This window comes from Microtus pennsylvanicus, chromosome 5 (assembly GCF_037038515.1).
Source record: "Microtus pennsylvanicus isolate mMicPen1 chromosome 5, mMicPen1.hap1, whole genome shotgun sequence".
In the NCBI taxonomy this organism is placed as follows: Eukaryota; Metazoa; Chordata; class Mammalia; order Rodentia; family Cricetidae; genus Microtus; species Microtus pennsylvanicus.
The window spans coordinates 55,526,507-55,544,339 of record NC_134583.1 but is presented as its reverse complement, the minus strand read 5'-3'; the positions used below and the strand labels follow the sequence as shown (position 1 = coordinate 55,544,339).

The following is a 17,833-nucleotide window of genomic DNA, read 5'->3' as shown; positions in this document are numbered from 1 at the left end:
GATGGCTAAATTAGCATCCTTTAATATGCTATGTATAAGGACACATGAAAATATCAATATAATATGTACAGGTAAAACAAAATTTCACTCTAAAAATCTTCTAACATTTCACTTCTACTTCCTGCTTCCACTTTCCATATTGTTGCTCTATTTATTTTTTCCTTATTAAAAAAAGCTCCCGAACTCTTATGACTATACCTTTTAACATTTTACTCATCATTTCAAGAGAAAGAAAAACTTAGAGCTTAAAAATGGGTATGGAAGACTAACACTAAAAATCAACTTTAGAGGACAAAGTTAGGGCCCAGGTTGACCACCATTTTTTTATATTTTCAGAAAAGGTATCCAGATGATCAATAGTTTTTAAGTCCCTATCTTGCTTAATTTTTCAACATTTCTCAACCCTAATGCTAAGAGCTGAGAAAATGAAATTATCAAAAGACCTTAAAAATCCTGTATTTTCCTTACCTAGGTTCTATATAACTAGTGCAATTTGACAGAATTAACTTACTGGAATTTTATCTTTTCTTGATTAGCTCTAAGCTGTATAAGTAACTGGACTACCATAATCCGTAAAATATTTCTAGTTTTAAAGCTTTATTATTTTAACTATCAGTAAAGACGTCACAATACAGTAACAGATAACAGCATTATGAACAAACATAATATATATCAAGTTAATATATCCTGTATGTATCAGCGTCTAACATAAATCTGATTTTTTAAGTAAAACAAAAAAGTAATTCCATATCTAATTATCAGTGAGTAAAGGAAGGCAAGGTTTTAAATCTGTAAAAATCATTAAGTAATAATAATATGTTATTATAATGGTCATTTGTTCTTGGTTCAACAAGTGTAATTCCTGGACTCTATAAAAGAAAAGAAATTAATGACATGATTTGCTAGTCACATAAGCCTAGAACTAAGTTCCTTGATGTTTTCTACTTACGAAAATGATACCAAATAGTTCTTAGCATATAAATTGTAACTTCTAAGTACAACAGTGCTATTTAAAATAAAGACTGCTAAAGGCAAAACATTTGCCCAGCATATATAAGAACCTCAGCACTGGTAAAAAATTAATGAAAAATGAGCATAGAATTACTTTATTTTGTAACTCTATGTAAAGTCACAGGCAGCGTGATAGAATATAAAAAAAGCTGATCTTTGGAAAGGAAATTGTGTATTATAAAACAATTAGAGGAATGTTTTAATGAAAACAAATCATTAAATGAGATAAATAGGCTGCACGATTACTGTATTTTAACCTTGTGAAATTTTCGATCTCCTTTCTCAACTGGATCTTCTATTTCAGAGCAGGGATAAAATCCAGGAAATGGTGTAAGAGGATTAATCTTTGGCCTACAGGAGCCTGAGAAAGCACCCATCAAGCTACTGATACTCCGCAGAGAAGAAATGACTTGTGGGGGAAGGCTTGGGTCAATCAGAAGATCTGACACCATATTGCGAGCTTCATTTAGCACTGAAAGATCAACTCCATTTCCACTTCCAGAATTCTAGAAAACAAAAAGGGAAATTATGTATTTGATACACATAAAGTTTAACATTAAAAAAAGTACTCTGATTTAAACTAAGGTATATCTCATAATACTTAAATAATATAATCCTATTAACTACAAAATTTTAATCACGTGGACTTGGCATAAATAATATAACAAAATAATAAAATTCTAATTGGGGTGTGTGTGTGTAACAGATACTGTAAGCATTAGCCTTTTCTTTTTTGGTATTTTATTTATAATCTGGTTTTATTTTCTTTAGCCTATTTTTCATGTTAATGACATTCATTACTTTATAACCAGCACACAACTAAATATGTGTTTACTTTGAAGTCTGCAACCCTGCTACTTCAATAATTTATAGATGACTTCTTTTCCTTCATGGCAAAACTTATAAGCATGATGGAAAGCCATTCTTTCATAACCTTACTTAAGGAGTGTCTAGCATCATGAGAGACCTGTGCTGCAAAGGTTCCCAGGTTTGAAGTATAGAGTTTAAATCTAACTGTGACCTTAAACAATTTAGTTAACATCTGAATGTTTTGGTTTCTTTAACTTATAAAAGAAGATAATATCTACCTCCTAAGCTTATGTGAAAATAAATCTGATTAATACATGTAGAACATATAAAACAAGGATAATGCACATACTTAAAAGAGTATCAGTATTATTATGAAAAATGTGGATAAAAGTACAGAAAAATGGTATGAGGATTCAAAAGAACAAGTGGTAACAATTAAAACAAAATGTATGAATGGCATAGTTGGAGCTAAAATCTAAAACTTTGGTAGAATTCTATTTACAATTGTTGAGAACATCATATCCCAAGTTATTTGTCAATGGAGGATCACGGAGACTTTGAAAATCACACAAAAAGGACAAATGCATGGGAAGAGAAAAGAGAACAAAGGTAATTGGAGCTAATGCAATTTTAGAGGCTAGTCAGTGTTCACTTAGAAGGCAAATGTCTGTCAGGAACTGACAGCAGTATAGAAATAAGTATTCAGTGCAGAGTCTAGCAAACACAAAGTGCAGAAGCAGAAGTCAGCCTGGCCTGTCTGAGGCAGAACATGGACACCAGGACAACTTGAAGAAAATTAATGATAGAGGAGGGAGTTGGTGAGTCAGAAAGAAAAAACGCAAAAAGAAACTTTACTAAGGTGTGTGAATTCTTTTAAGTCTAAGACAAAGTCTTGCTCTTAAATTCTAGGTGAGAAGAGAAGTAGTGAGCAATGCAGCAACATGATTCAACTTAGAAATAAGTTGAATATTCAAATAATTTATGATAAATTTTAACATTGAACATGAATCCATTTCTTGTCTTATATTCAGTAAAATTCTTGAGTTTGTACAGAAAGCTAACAATTGTTTCTTAATCTTTATGTTATTGAAGTAGAGACAGAAAAAGACAGAAAGACAGGGGGAGAAGGAAGCGAGGAGAACCTGCAACTGGGGCACTAGAAGTGACTGCACTTGGCCCTTAAATACTAAACGACTTAGTCTCTGATCATTCTTATACTATGATTTCAGAGATGCTTAATAATTACTGCTATTAAAATTAACATAACATGAGCTTCCATTTTTATTTAATTCTACTATGTAGCAAATGGTATTTCAACCAGTTCTCTAAGGAAACCAGTATTACTCTCAAACTACTTTCAATAAGGGAGACTAGTTGGTATCAGACCAACCGTGGCCTAAAACTAGGAAAACTAAATTAAATACTATAGCATACATGCAAGGCAACACAGAACAGTCAAGAATTCAGAGCATGAAAGGTCAAGGACTCAGAGCTGAGAGAAAAGATAGAAATGAACTCAGAGGAAATAGAAAAAGTGCCTTCTCTTCTAGTCTTTTTGCACAGCAGAAGCAAGATGAGGAAAGAAACATCATCCTTTAGAAAGCAGCTCAATAAGAAGCACACATTTGCCACCACTGTGGCTCTAATGGCCTACCACCTTCAGAAGTAGACCTGTGGCAAATGTAGCTATCCCGCTAAGTGCAAGAGAAAGTATAGCTGGAGTTATACCTTGCCAAGGCTAAGAGACAAAACACTACAGGAACTGGGGGGATGAGGCACTTAAAAATTGTCTATTGCAGATTCAGATATGAATTCTGTGAAGAAACACCTAAACCCAAGAGAGCAGCTGTTGCAGCATCCAGTTCATCTTGAGAATTTCAATCAGTCATAAAGTAAATTTTCTGGTTTCAAAAAATAAATGAGAGAAAGAAGGAAAGAAATAAAGGAACTCAAAAGTCTAGATGGCTCAGTGTGACTTGCTTGCTGCTCTTCCAGAGGGCCTGGGTTTAGTTACCAAGAACAGGCCATGGAGCACCTGTGCAGACAGACAAGCACTTGTAACTCTAGAGCTCCTGTAGCTCTAGTCTGTGGCTTCTGAGAACACGAACACACACACACACACACACACAAAATATTTTTTGATCTGTGCTATTCTCTTTCCCTCAAGGACTTTGTTAGTGATTCACAATTGGCACAAGACAGAGAGGATGGGAGGCAGAACACTCACAGGAAATAGAAAGGGCCTTTCCCCAATACATCAGGTGTCTGAGGAAACAAATTCAGATTTCAAGCAAGGTTTAAAGAACATTAAGATTAGGACTTAAAAAGTCAGGCAAGATCCTAACAGAAAAACAAACAAACAAACAAAACACAAGCTTAAATTAAGAACTGCTTTGTTAGGCAGTGGTAGTACATACTTTTAATTCCAGCACTCAGGAGGCAGAGGCAGAGACCAGCATGGTCTACAAAGTGAGTTCCAGGACTGCCAGGGTTGTTACACAACGAAACTTGGTAGATAACTTGGTAGGTAGGTGGGTGGGAGGGAGGGAGGGAGGGAGGGAGGGAGGGAGGGAGGGAGGGAGGGAGGGAGGGAAGGAAGGAAGGAAGGAAGGAAGGAAGGAAGGAAGGAAGGAAGGAAGGAAGGAAGGAAGGAAGGAAGGAAGGAAGGAAAAGAAGTGGGTCTGCCCCACCTTGAAGGTGAGAGAGTTAAGCCTGCTCTCACTCTTTCAAAGTCTGACTTAAGGAGCGCCTACAAACAAGATACCCTGACCTAGGGTGTGGTTACTTGGTGTTTTGGACAGTAAGATGGCCCACAGAGGTGGATCTGCTCCCTGGAAGAAAGCTGAATAACTAGGAAGAGGGCCTAAAAGGGATAGGGAATGTTAATTCTTCAGTGTGAGAAAATAAATCAGGTTATACATTTATGACCTGTGTACTTTTACATGAATACTATACTTTGATAAGGGTTATTAGAAAGGAAGAAGAAAAAGCAAAAAGGTAGAGATGCCTAATATATACCTGCCTGTCAGACAAGCCCATGGTTCTGACCATTACTGCTTATTTATCTTTAAATTTCATCAGTAATTTAGAATCTCTTTTAACGGGAAACTGAGGATCTTTGTGAACATGGATGATGATAAAGCCCACTACATAACTAGTCGAGGAGGAATCCTATTTCAGGTCATGTGTGCTTCCTCCTCAGCTTTATGATTACTGTGGTAGCTTATTTTTGCTTACCAAGATCCAGAGGGCATTTTCATCCTAGGGGCTATTGTGGCTACTGCTGTACACACTGCTTAAAAGTAAAAATCAGAGGGTAGAGGGCTGAAGTGATGATTCAGCAGTTAAAAGCACTCGCTGCTCTTCCAGAGGACCTGGCTTCAGTCCCTAGTACCCACATGGTGGCTCACAACCATCTGTCACTCCAGACACCCTCTTCTTGCCTTTGGGAGCACTGCATGCACAGACATACCTACAGCTACAATGCAAAAAAATAATAATAAACTAGAAATAGTTAAATATAATATAAAAACCAGTTGAGACAACTAGTAAAATGAAGCTAAGAGAATGACAAAAATACTGTAACATAAATACCTAAGGTTTCTCTATTATTATGAAAAAACTTCAAAATGTTATATGAAATCATCAATTTCATAGAGTAGACTGTATTTAAAAAGACCTACCAAAATAAAAATTAGCAGATATAACATATAAATCATGGTGTTTTAGAATTATTTTTCTCTTTCTCCTTATACTTCTATTTTCATTTTTCTGATACTAATATATAATGCTTAAGTGATCAAAAATGATCTTAAAGTACACATTATTCCATTTCCATTTATACTTGTATATATAGCATGTGAAAATAAGAAAAAAATACTAGAAGTCAGGACAGGCTCTCTCTGGGGTACAGCAGTGCAAATGAGGCTCCGAGGTCATAGTGCTCTCTCTCAATTACACACAAGAGTTAGCTTATGAAAACTCACTGCGTTGTACTTTTCTGTACATATGTTAAAAATCAGTAAGAAATATTTCAGAAAATGAAAGTATTTTGCTTCCCCAATAGAATGTTTTGACAGTTAATTTAGTCTTCATATATGACTTAAAATCTGTTATTCTTCCCCTGTAGATCAGTGTCTCATACCAAAAAGGGGGGAAAACCTCATCCTTAATATATAATATAATCATATACTTATTTTGAGTCACGATTTTTTGTTTATGTTTTGACAAAGAAAGCTTTCCTAAAGATCAGAGTGCAGCGCTAAGCCACTAGAGGCCAGGGAGTGGTGACATACACCTATAATTCCAGGACTCTGAGACAGAGGATGAGGGATCACCTTAGTTCAAGGCCACTCTGAGCCAGATGGAATCTGTCTAAAAGAGAAACAGAGTTCACACAAAGGTGATCCCAGCACTTGGAATCCTAACCTTTAATCTTGGCACTAGGGGGGTGGAGACAGTAGTGAGCAGAGAGAGGAATATAAGGCAGGAGGAGACAGGAGCTCAGGGCAGTCTGAGGTTTGGTGGAGACAGCCGAAGTTGGTGAATGAAGTTAGAAGAAAGGATCGCCCCTTTCATCTGAGCACTGGCAGAGGTAAAAGAACTCTCTAGTAGTTGGCTACTCTGATTCTCTGATCTCTCAGCTTCCACCTCCTAACATCTGACTCTGGGTTTTTATTAAGAACAATTAGAATTCGTGCTGTAATGATTACATTAGAAGTACTTTTAAAACAACTACTTTGGTTTGTCTAATTTTATTTTACATTTATATTTAATAAACTTTTAAAATCCACTTTCATGACTAAGCTCAGGCAAAGAACATTTTATTTTAAAGAAAGCCTATGAGTGTAACTTTACCTAAAGGATGGCTAATTTAAACAGACATGAGTACCATTTGTACTTACCTGGTAATGAGGTTTACACCACTGCTTCAAGTCCCAGTCCCAGAGAATCATCTGTAAAAGAACATTGGGTTACAAGCTGTGAACAAACACACTTGAAGACAAGCTGCACCCTTTTCCACTGATAATGCCTACAACAAAATTAGGCATCAGAAAGGAATTCGGAAAGATGAGAATAAAAATAATCTCTTTATAGATTACTTCATTAATTAAAATAAATTATAACTGAGCAATCCAAAAAATAAAGCATTTTCAGAACAAAGGCACTACAGTAACTTAAATTAACCTTCAAATATTTGTTATTGGGCTGGAAAGATGGCTCTCACAGATGACCCAAGTTCAGATCTGATCACCCACATCAGGTGGCTTACAACTGCCTGTAACTCCAGTGCTAGGAGATTCGATGCCCCTTTCTGGACTCTATAGGCATTGCATGCACATGGCACACACACAGACAAACACATGTAGATGAGAAAATTTAAAAATTTTTAAGTATAAAAAATCACAAAAAAAGAAAAACAGATCCAAAATCATATCACTTAAAATGTAAGAAAATTAACTCTCAGCAGATGCCCCCTCAAAGAGTCATTACCATCTTAAGCTGGTGTCCATTTGTGAATCTATTTCTTTACTAAAAGGCACTCCCATAGACAAAACATCTTGACCCCTACATTAAATTAATTTACAGAAATGGTTTTCAAGTATCAAAGTATACTCCTTTCATCACACAAATAAGTAGTGACTGCTTTTGTTTCTTTCCAAGACCACTGATATAACTTTCAGCAGCCTTGCTTTCTCTGCCACTTTTGTAGGCTTTCTGACTACCCACTGGTCTAGTACAGCAAGTCACTGCATTCAACAAGACAAAGTTAACTTGAATTTAATAAGCGAGCATGGCCATGAACATCGGCATACCCTAAATTTCTATGAACTGTTTTGAGTTAAAGTCTCTTCTTTTTACTTAACTAATTCCTTGTAATGGTCATTTTCTACAAGGTTTTTAACTCTAATATTGAATAGGTCTATTATATTTCTAATAAAAATCCTAAAATTTCCTGTATAATTCACTTTTTTATGTTTTTTTCTTATAAACCTTGAGTTTAAGTTTATTAGTTGCAAAAAAAAATCTTTTTTAAAGGCTTGTTTTATTTTAATGACTGACTGATGTTACATATCACTAAGGTCAGTCTATGCGAACATGTGAGGGAAGTCATGAAAGGGAAGCTTTATTTCTTGATCATCCTCTTTAAATGGTTTTAGTGTAATTTAAAAATTGTTTTTGAATTTATATTTCTCCCGTATATCCCTCCTCACTTTTTTCTCATTCAAATCCATGGCCTCTTTTTCTCTGCTGTTATATGTGGTACCTATGGCAGAGATTGGTTGTAAGAATCCACCTGTTTTCGTTGTGGTTGTGGTGGTGCTCGGTTTTTTGTTTGTTTGTCTTTAAACATATTCCCTAAAGGTTATGATATATGCAGTGGTTAATCTCAAGTTCATAGTATCTCCTGAGAAGACACTGCAGGAGCCGATCCTTCTCATCCAAGTCACCTTCTCGGCAATTCAAGCACGAGCACCCTTTCGCTATGCCCACACACCCTTCCTCTAGCCCAGGTGTATTTTCCTGGCATCAAGCCCGAGAACAGACAGTAGCAGACTTACAGATGATCAGCCCGCCTTTGATCAGCTTCCAGATCTGCTAGTAGGAACTAGCAGTGGCAATTTTATTGGTCTTATTGGGGTTCAAGCAGATCTCCTTTTTGTCTCAGCAGAAAACATAAAAGGCAAGCCTCTTTTGAAAGGCTGAGCATACTCAAGGCAATAGCTGCAGCAGCAAAAGGAAAGATCGCAAAAAATCTTAATTTGTTACCTATTTGGTCACTATCCCAACATTTTACTAGTTGCTGTAAAGCTCTTTTTGTAACGGAACAGAGTTCAGGCTTTGCAAGCCAAATATGATCTTTATAGCATATTCTTTTATGTTTGTTTGCTTTCTTGCTTATTTTTCCTTTAAAAATCTCTAAAAATATGAAAAACAGTTCAGAATCAGGCTGTTAAGAGGACAGTCTCAGTGGGGTATAATTTGGTGATTGCTAGTTTAGAAAAGGCACCACCTTTATCATTCAAAAAAGGGCTGTGTTTATTATTACTATCTCTTACAACATCCTTCAGAAAGTAATTTCTTCTTTCTACTGAAATTTATTTCTTTCTAAAGAAAATCCAAACATACTATATCCACTTAAGAGAATGAACCAGTACCCAAAACATGACTGTAATGAAACTATACAAAGTTACATTAGATAAAGTTAATAGATAAAATTATTACATTTATACAGTTGCTTCCTATGGCCTTAAATGTAGTATTGCAGTAATTACTTTAGGCTGTGACTTAATGAGCATGCAATCTGGATTCTAAAGACACTAATACAGTTTAAGACATTAAGACTAATAACCTAAATCCCCGAGATTCTCCTCTACTTCAGACTGGTAGGACCATTCTCTGCATGCTGTCTGTATAGGACTCACTCTGGTGATCTAGCTGTAATATTTTAATTCTGTCCTTATTTTAGAATGACAAAGCTTCTTGATGACTGCAGATATCACTAGCTTAATCACCATTCCTCTCATTACTATGACTTTTCTAAATCTGATGTTTTCTCACGTTTACCAACAGAATCTATAACAGATAAGTGAAAATAGTCATTATATGTAACTAAAAATTACTTAAGGGATAGGTCATAATCTACTAATTTTCATTCTTATCTATAAGCTTGAAAAACTGTACTATATCATGTGACTATACTTCAATCGTTCTTTCACAAAGATACCATCAAATAAATGCTGATGTCTCATTTCCAAGACGCATTGGTCAAAGATAAATGGGTTTATTAACACAAGCACACTTGCATTGGGATAGCTTACCACCAAATATTCTCCCACTTCACTGACTCATCTGACCAGTCAACATTACTCTTTCAGTTAGTTCTGCACTGATGTCAAAAACCGTATCTGTAGTCATAGCTAGTGTTCTTAGTGGAGGTACCATTGCCCCTAAACAAATAAGACTGATTCTTGAGACCTTGAGACCTCCCCCTCCAAAAGGTCTTAATGAAAAGCTATACAGCATAATAGATACACTGTATAAAGGAGATGTGCTGTACATTTTTGGTATTAAAATATCTAGGAAAATCATCCCACACACAAAAGATGTCTCAAGAGCTTCCTGGCTAGGAATAGGCAATTATAATGAAAATAGGTTGAGAGATTTTGGGATAAAGAAGTCCTGCTGCTTGTTTATAAAATCGATCCCATCTTTGCTTACATTCTGAGTTCAGACAAATGAAAAGTGGCTTACTCAGAAGCCACTGTAATCCTAGAAGTTGATTAAACCTTACAGTATGTAGTGTCTTTCCTCTCTGTTCACTACTTTTAGACCCTCTCTCTACTGCAGGCCATTTCCCTTAACAAATTCACTCCACATGGACTGTTATCCCTGTACTTGCTAAAAGTTGGCTTCAAATCAATTCTTAAGCATCAGCATGTCATTATTTTCAGCTACTTTCTATAGGATCAAAATGACCAAAAAGCAGCAGTTCTTAAGATGAAATTCTCTCTTACTTCAAAAAAAAAAAACAGATACAGGAAAAGCCACAGGAAGCTAATAGAATATCTTTTTGTGTAATTCTAATAACAACAATATTAGAGACTTTTTGGAAAAGAAGTTTTCTACATAGTCATAAAAAAGGAATGATGTACCAGGAGTCCACATTTAGGTCTGTATTTTAGAGCAAATTGTGGTCCATAAAAGGGTAAATCCAGAAATTAACATCTTCAGCTACATAATGAGTTCTAGTCAAATCTGGTATATATGAGACACTGTCCTAAAAAGTTGGAAAGAGGGGGAGGCTGGTGCTGAATATATAGCTCGGTTGGTACAATGCTTGCCTAGCATACATAAAGTTCTCGTCAACACATAAGACAATTCAGCATGGTGGTACATTTTAAATCCCAGAAGTTAAAAGATAGCCGGGCCGTGGTGGCGCACACCTTTAATCCCAGCACTCGGGAGGCAGAGGCAGGCGGATCTCTGGGAGTTCGAGGCAGCCTGGTCTACAAGAGCTAGTTCTGGGACAGGCACCAAAGCTACAGAGAAACCCTGTCTTGAAAAAAAAAAATGATAGTGGCAGGATGCTAAAAAATTTTAAGGTCATCCTCAGCTACACAAACAATTAGAAGCTAAGCTCTAGGGAAGCATGGCTCGGTCACACTTAACATGTCAAAGGAACACACATAAACCAACCAGGAGGTCCTGTCTACCCAACTAATCAAAAAGTAGCCCTTTTGTGATCACACTCATCATCTGGCAGCACCATGAAGTAGTCAGGATACTCAGCCCACCTCCTGAAACAATAACTGCGTGACACTTCCCATTAACCTAAGGGTTCCACACACTGCTAGGCCTTTCTACCAAATGGATCAGCTTGCCAGTTCCCCCCTGGGAGCTGCCATGATGCCATCTTACAGCCTCAAGGAACAGCTGGTGGCTCCTGCCCACCCTCTCACATAACCTCAGGAAGCATGCATATAGCCCTGCCAAGACCGAGAAGTGGTTGGGTGGCTCTACCTTTAATCCCAGGAAAAAGCTAAAAACCTACACTGAACAACTTGGATCCTGAGACTTTTGAAAGAACACAATAAACTTCAATTTAGTAAGTACTTATCTCCTTGCCTGTGGCCCTTGGGCACTCACAGCATTCCACCCACACTGTCATGTATACTGTGATATACCTTTCCAACACCACTAGAGTTGCACTACAAACAAATGACCCACAAATCTGACATGCCACACACACAGCCATTGGCGAAAACCACTCTGCCTAACAAAGTTTCATCACAGCTAATGGAGTAATCCCACAAACCCCTCCAACTGAGAGCAAAGCAACACACAGCCATGACCACCATTAACCATTACTGGTTAGGATACACAATTACTACACTATTTCAACCATTATTTAGCCACATATCCTATTCAACCAACACTCTAGAAGCATATACATGAAAAAGTTTTCTTAAAAAGCCACCTTATTAAATTAGTAAAAGCAACCAATCCTCCAGACAGACAAATATCAAAGTAAGAACAAAAGAAACATTTAAAAACTCAAATTAACATCATAAAAGTTCTCTGGCAACAAACAGGAGGAAAAGGGAAACTTCCAGACTACATGAATAATTAAAATGAATAATTCTAAGATAATTTAGTGAGACACAAGAAATTACAGACAAATCAACAAAATTACAAAAGCAATTCATGATCTGAAAGAATTCATTAAAAAAACAGAGATCATTTTAAAAAAAAGTTTTGGAGATAAAGAACTCAATGAATAACAAATATAGCTGAGAGCTTTAATGACAGGTTAGACTAAGCAATAGATGGAAGAAAGGGAAGAAGAGAAAGAAGTAAAGAAGGAATACAAGTTCAACATAAAACACAATAAACCTAAGAAATAATAGCAATATTGCTATAATAGAAAAATAAAAGAAGAAATGCATAGAAGAGTTATATTCATTTAAATAATATTTTTAAAAATCCAATGTTCAGAAAAGTATGAACATCCAGATTTAAAGCTCACAGGTATCCAAATAGGTACTTTGTAATCAGGCTGTTAAATATTAAAGGCAAAGAGAAAATGCCACACAGAAAGTATATGTGGGACAGCCATACTGAGAATGCTGGGAAGAAGGGCAGAGTCAGTGGAGTTCGCAAGAGACACAGACGGAGTCAGGCATGTTGGAGGATAGCTAAAGCCATGAGCCACATGGCAATGCATAGATTAATAGAAAAGGGTTAACTTAAGTTGCAAGAGCTAGTTAGTAATAAGCCTGAGCTATCAGCCAAGCATTTGTAATTAATATTGAGTTTCCATGTTGCTTATTTGGGAACTGGCAGGTGGGAGAGAAACTTCTGCCTACAAATGGTGTCCAATGTAGGGATAGATTTTCCACAAAGGCCTGACAAAGCTATTTATTTTTAAGATTTATTTATTATATATAAAATGTTCTATCTGCATGTATGCCTGCAGGCTATAAGAGGGTGCCAGATCTCATTACAGATGGTTAGGAGTCACCAGGTAGTTTCTGGGAATTGAACTCAGGACCTCTGGAAGAACAGTCAGTGCTCTTAATTACTGAGCCATTTCTCCAGTCCAAACCTAACAAAACTTTTAAAGGGGGTTCTTTTTTTTTATTACTGAAAAAAAATTTCCGCCTCCTATTTCCCTCCCCCTCCCCCACTCCTCTCCCCCTCCCCCCACTCCTTTCACCCTCCCTCTCCAGTCCAAAGAGCAGTCAGTGTTCCCAGCCCTGTGGGATGTCCAAGGTCCTCCCCCCTCCATCCAGGTCTAGTAAGGTGAGCATCCAAACAGCCTAGGCTCCCACAAAGCCAGTTCATGCAGAAGGATCAAAACCCAGTGCCATTGTCCTTGGCTTCTCATCAGCCCTCATTGTTCGCCATGTTCAGAGTGTCCTGTTTTATCCCTTGCTTTTTTCAGTCCCAGTCCAGCTACCCAATAGATTAGCCCCACTGTCTCAGTGGGTGGGTGCACCCCTTACGATCCTGACGTCTTTGCTCATGTTCTCCCTCCTTCTGCTCCTCATTTGAACCTTGGGAGCTCAGTCTGGTGCTCCAATGTGGGTCTCTGTCTCTATCTCCATCCATCGCCAGATGGTGATATGCAAGATATTCATCGGTATGGCTATAGGATAGGACCATTTCAGGTTCCGTCTCCTCAGCTGCCCAAGGAACTAACTGGGGACATCTCCCTGGACACCTGGGAGCCCCTCTAGAGTCAAGTCTCTTGCCAACCCCAAGATGGCTCCCTTAGTTAGGATATATACTTCCCTGCTCCCATATCCACCCTTCCTTTATCCCAACAGCACGAAAATAAAACATGGCTTTTTAGTAACTGACTTTTCTCAGGTAGGCTGTCTGCTAAAGGAAACAGAAACATGGTCCTTTAAGAGATGGCTTCATTTATGGCTAGAAACCAAATATGAGTGAGTACATCCCATGTTCCTCTTTTTGGGTCTGGCTTACCTCACTCAGGATAATGTTTTCTATTTCCATCCATTTGTATGCAAAATTCAAGAAGTCCTTGTTTTTTATTGCTGAGTAATACTCTAATATGTATATATTCCATACTTTCTTCATCCATTCTTCCATTGAAGGGCATCTAGGTTGTTTCCAGGTTCTGGCTATTACAAACAATGCTGCTATGAACATAGTTGAGCATATACTTTTGTTGTATGATAGGGCCTCTCTTGGGTATATTCCCAAAAGTGGTATTGCTGGGTCCAGGGGTAGGTTGATCCCGAATTTCCTGAGAAACCGCCACACTGCTTTCCAGAGTGGTTGGGTCTGAAAAAGCATGGGATAAAACCGGACTTGCTGAACATAGCGGACAATGAGGACTACTGAGAACTCAAGAACAATGGCAATGGGTTTTTGATCCTACTGCACGCACTGGCTTTGTGGGAGCCTAGGCAGTTTGGATGCTCACCTTACTAGACCTGGATGGAGGTGGGCGGTTCTTGGACTTCCCACAGGTCAGGGAACCCTGAGTGCTCTTCGAGCTGATGAGGGAGGGGGTCTTGACTAGGGGAGGGAGAGGGAAATGGGAGGTGGTGGCGGGGAGGAGGCAGAAATCCTTAATAAATAAATAAATTTAAAAAAAAGAAAAAGAAAAAGAAAAAAAGAGATGGCTTCCCGACTCAATGCTAGTGGCAAAAACAGGGTGGTTCTTTTAAGAGGCCCTATTACTGAACACTTAATGGGGCTTATGAGATCTGGGCAGTATACTACTCAATGGCAGCATGAGCCCAACAACTTCCCAGAGGTGGGGCGGTAAACAAGGTTCTCACCACAGTACCTCTGTCATAAAGCTAGGTTCTTGGGAAACCAAGCAGGAAGAAGCCAGCTGCTGAAGCAGAGGCTTGGGTCGTAGCCATGCCATTCTACAGTTTAAAAGGCTCATGAGGTTAGAAAAAGATGCAAATACACAATAAAGAGAGATTCAGATGGGAAAAAAGCTTTACATGGGTTATAGTGTGTTTAAAAATGTACACAGACTTGGGAGATCAAAGAGAATGTTTAGACAGTCATAAAAAAGAAATAAAGTTTTAAAATAACAAAAATAAAGTCCTTAAAAGGGGAGTAAGTAATATAAAGAAATAAGACACATAAAGATGGAAATGGGTATAGCCAATGTAATCAGTGTGGAAATTCTCCCTTTCAATACTTTGAAATCAAGTGACACTTTTTTTTTCTCTTTAAAACTTGGCTACAATTCAACAGCAAAATCATCCAATCTTGGGCTTTTCTTTTTAGAGAAGGTTATTGATATATTCAGGTATTCCGCATGGTTCAATTTTTGTATGTCAAGAAAAATGCATTTCCTCTAAATTTTCCAATTTACTAATGTATAAATAATATTAAGAAAAGTTTTTAAAAGTTCTTAATAACAGTCACTTAAGATGCTTTTATTTCTTTGGTATAAATTGTAGGTCCCTAATTTATCTCTGGCGTATTTATTTGGATCTTCTCTCCGTTTTTTCTCATACCAAGCTAGATGCTGTTGACTTTATTATCTTTCAAAAATCAGTATTTCGGGCTGGAGAGATGGCTCAGTGGGTAAGAGCATTGCCTGCTCTTCCAAAGGTTGAGTTCAATTCCTGGCAACCACATGGTGGCTCAAAACCATCTGTAATGAGGTCTGGTGCCCTCTTCTGGCCTGTAGGCATATATGCAGACAGAATATTGTATACATAATAAGTAAATAATTTTTTTAAATCAGTATTTCTTTTACTGATCCTTTGTGTTCATTCAGTGTCTATTTTTTCTCTGATTTTTCTTATTTCTTCCTTCTGATTTTGGTGTTAATTTATTCTTGCTTTATTTATCCTTAAACTGTATTATTAAGTTGTTTGAAATCTTTTTTTTAATGATTCACATGATTACTGCTATAAACTATCCTTTCAGTTGAGGTTCTAGTATACATAATGGGTTGCGGTACACTGTATTTCGATTTATATCTGTTTAAAGAAATTTAAGATTGTTCCCATTTTTCATTGATCTTTTGTTTGTCCCAAAAAACTGTTTAATTTCTATCTTTACAACTTCTAAAGTTCTCCTCTTGATTTTCTGTTTATTTTATTGTGCAGAGAAGATTCATAGTATGATTTAAGTCTTCAAAAGTTTGAGAAGACTTGCTTGATAGCCTAACAATTTATTTTGGAAAACATTCTATTGGATGATGAAAAGAAACTAATTGTGCAGTGGAATTGTGTTTGTTAGATCTGTTATATTTAGCATTGTCATTTGTTGGACTTTCAGTTCCTTGATGAACATGGACTATTGAAGTTCCCTATTGCTACTGTAGGTGACCACCTTAAATTCAATATTGTTTGTTTTACAATAATTGGATGAATATATGCTTGGAATTATTTCTTTTTGATGAATTGATCACATTATCATTTGTTATATAAAATGAGCTTCATTGTGAAAGTTTCATTATTACACACATCCATTATACTTTGTTCTTGTTTACCCCGTTACTGCCTCTGTTCCTTTCCTCTTGCTTTCATTCTGTTTCCCTCTTATTTCCCTTCTCATTTCTTTTTACATTGCTTCCTTCTACTCCTTACTAAAATGCTACTGGCAATTGACAGCCAAGGGAGAGGAAGAGTCACAAGAATAACAGTAATATGGTTTGCAATTCAGGTCACAATTCGGTTCACCACTCAGTTCTCAAACCTAACCCTAACCCTATCTAGATGGTGTTTCCACTAGTAGGTTACCCACACTCTAATGATGGCTCTATATACATGTATAAACTGAAAGGACTAACTGGATTTAGTGGGTTATAGGAAGGGAGGGAGGAAAGGAGGAAGGGAGGGAGGGAGGGAGGGAGGGAGGGAGGGAGAGAGGGAGGGAGATGTAAATTGGAGAGGGCGTTTTTATGGAGATACACAGGAAGTTAGACAAGGGAAATGAGACTAAATATAATCATTTTATTATTTACATGTATAAAATTCATCCTGAGTGAGGTAAGCCAGACCCAAAAAGAGGAACATGGGATGTACTCACTCATATTTGGTTTCTAGCCATAAACAAAGGACATTGAGCCTATAATTAGTGATCCTAGAGAAGCTAAATAAGGAGAACCCAAAGAAAAACATATAGGCATCCTCCTGGATATTAACCTTCATCAGGCGATGAAAGGAGACAGAGACAGAGACCCACATTGGAGCACCGGACAGAAATCTCAAGGTCCAAATCAGGAGCAGAAGGAGAGAGAGCACGAGCAAGGAACTCAGGACTGTGAGGGGTGCACCCACACACTGAGACAATGGGGATGTTCTATCGGGAACTCACCAAGGCCAGCTGTCCTGGGTCTGAAAAAGCCTGGGATAAAACCGGACTTGCTGAACATAGCGGACAATGAGGACTACTGAGAACTCAAGAACAATGGCAATGGGTTTTGATCCAACTGCACGTACTGGCTTTGTGGGAACCTAGGCAGTTTGGATGCTCACCTTACTAGACCTGGATGGAGGTGGGGGTTCCTTGGACTTCCCACAGGGCAGGGAACCCTGATTGCTCTTTGGGCTGATGAGGGAGGGGGACTTGATTGGGAGAGGGGGAGGGAAATGGGAGGCAGTGGCGGGGAAGAGACAGAAATCTTTAATAAATAAATTTATAAAAAAAATTCTCAAGAACAAAGAGAAATTATAATAAAATTTTATAATGAAGATACAAGAAAAGGCAATTTTATATACACCATTGTTGAGAGAGTAAACTAGCACAGAAATTAAGAAAACTAGTATGGAGTGTCTGTCCAAAAGTAAACATGAAATTTCTACATTAGCCAGTTATCTACTACTGGATATAAGGTCCAAGGGAATTTAAGTAAGTTTATCAGAGCTATCTGCACTCCCATGAAGTGTTATTCAAAGTAAGTATGAGTCAATCTTTATTTCCATATATGGTAAGATAAAGAAAATGTATTGGATAAACATGAGAAGATATAATTCTGCCATGAAAATGGATGAAATAC

The 17,833-nt window shown here is 37.4% G+C and overlaps 1 protein-coding gene and 1 pseudogene across 1 annotated transcript in view; one reads left to right on the top strand and one right to left on the bottom strand.

Moving 5' to 3' along the window:
• The window catches only part of Pde3b (phosphodiesterase 3B), a 133,516-nt gene that overhangs the window by 40,531 nt on the left and 75,152 nt on the right, over window positions 1-17,833 (bottom strand). The window contains exons 2-3 of the mRNA XM_075971953.1: window positions 6,726-6,776; window positions 1,269-1,517 (exon numbers count right to left, since the gene is read on the bottom strand). Coding sequence (XP_075828068.1) covers window positions 1,269-1,517; window positions 6,726-6,776 — 300 coding nt within the window. The remainder of the gene's footprint in view (window positions 1-1,268; window positions 1,518-6,725; window positions 6,777-17,833) is intronic.
• On the top strand, window positions 3,395-3,693 carry LOC142850937 (large ribosomal subunit protein eL37-like; annotated as a pseudogene).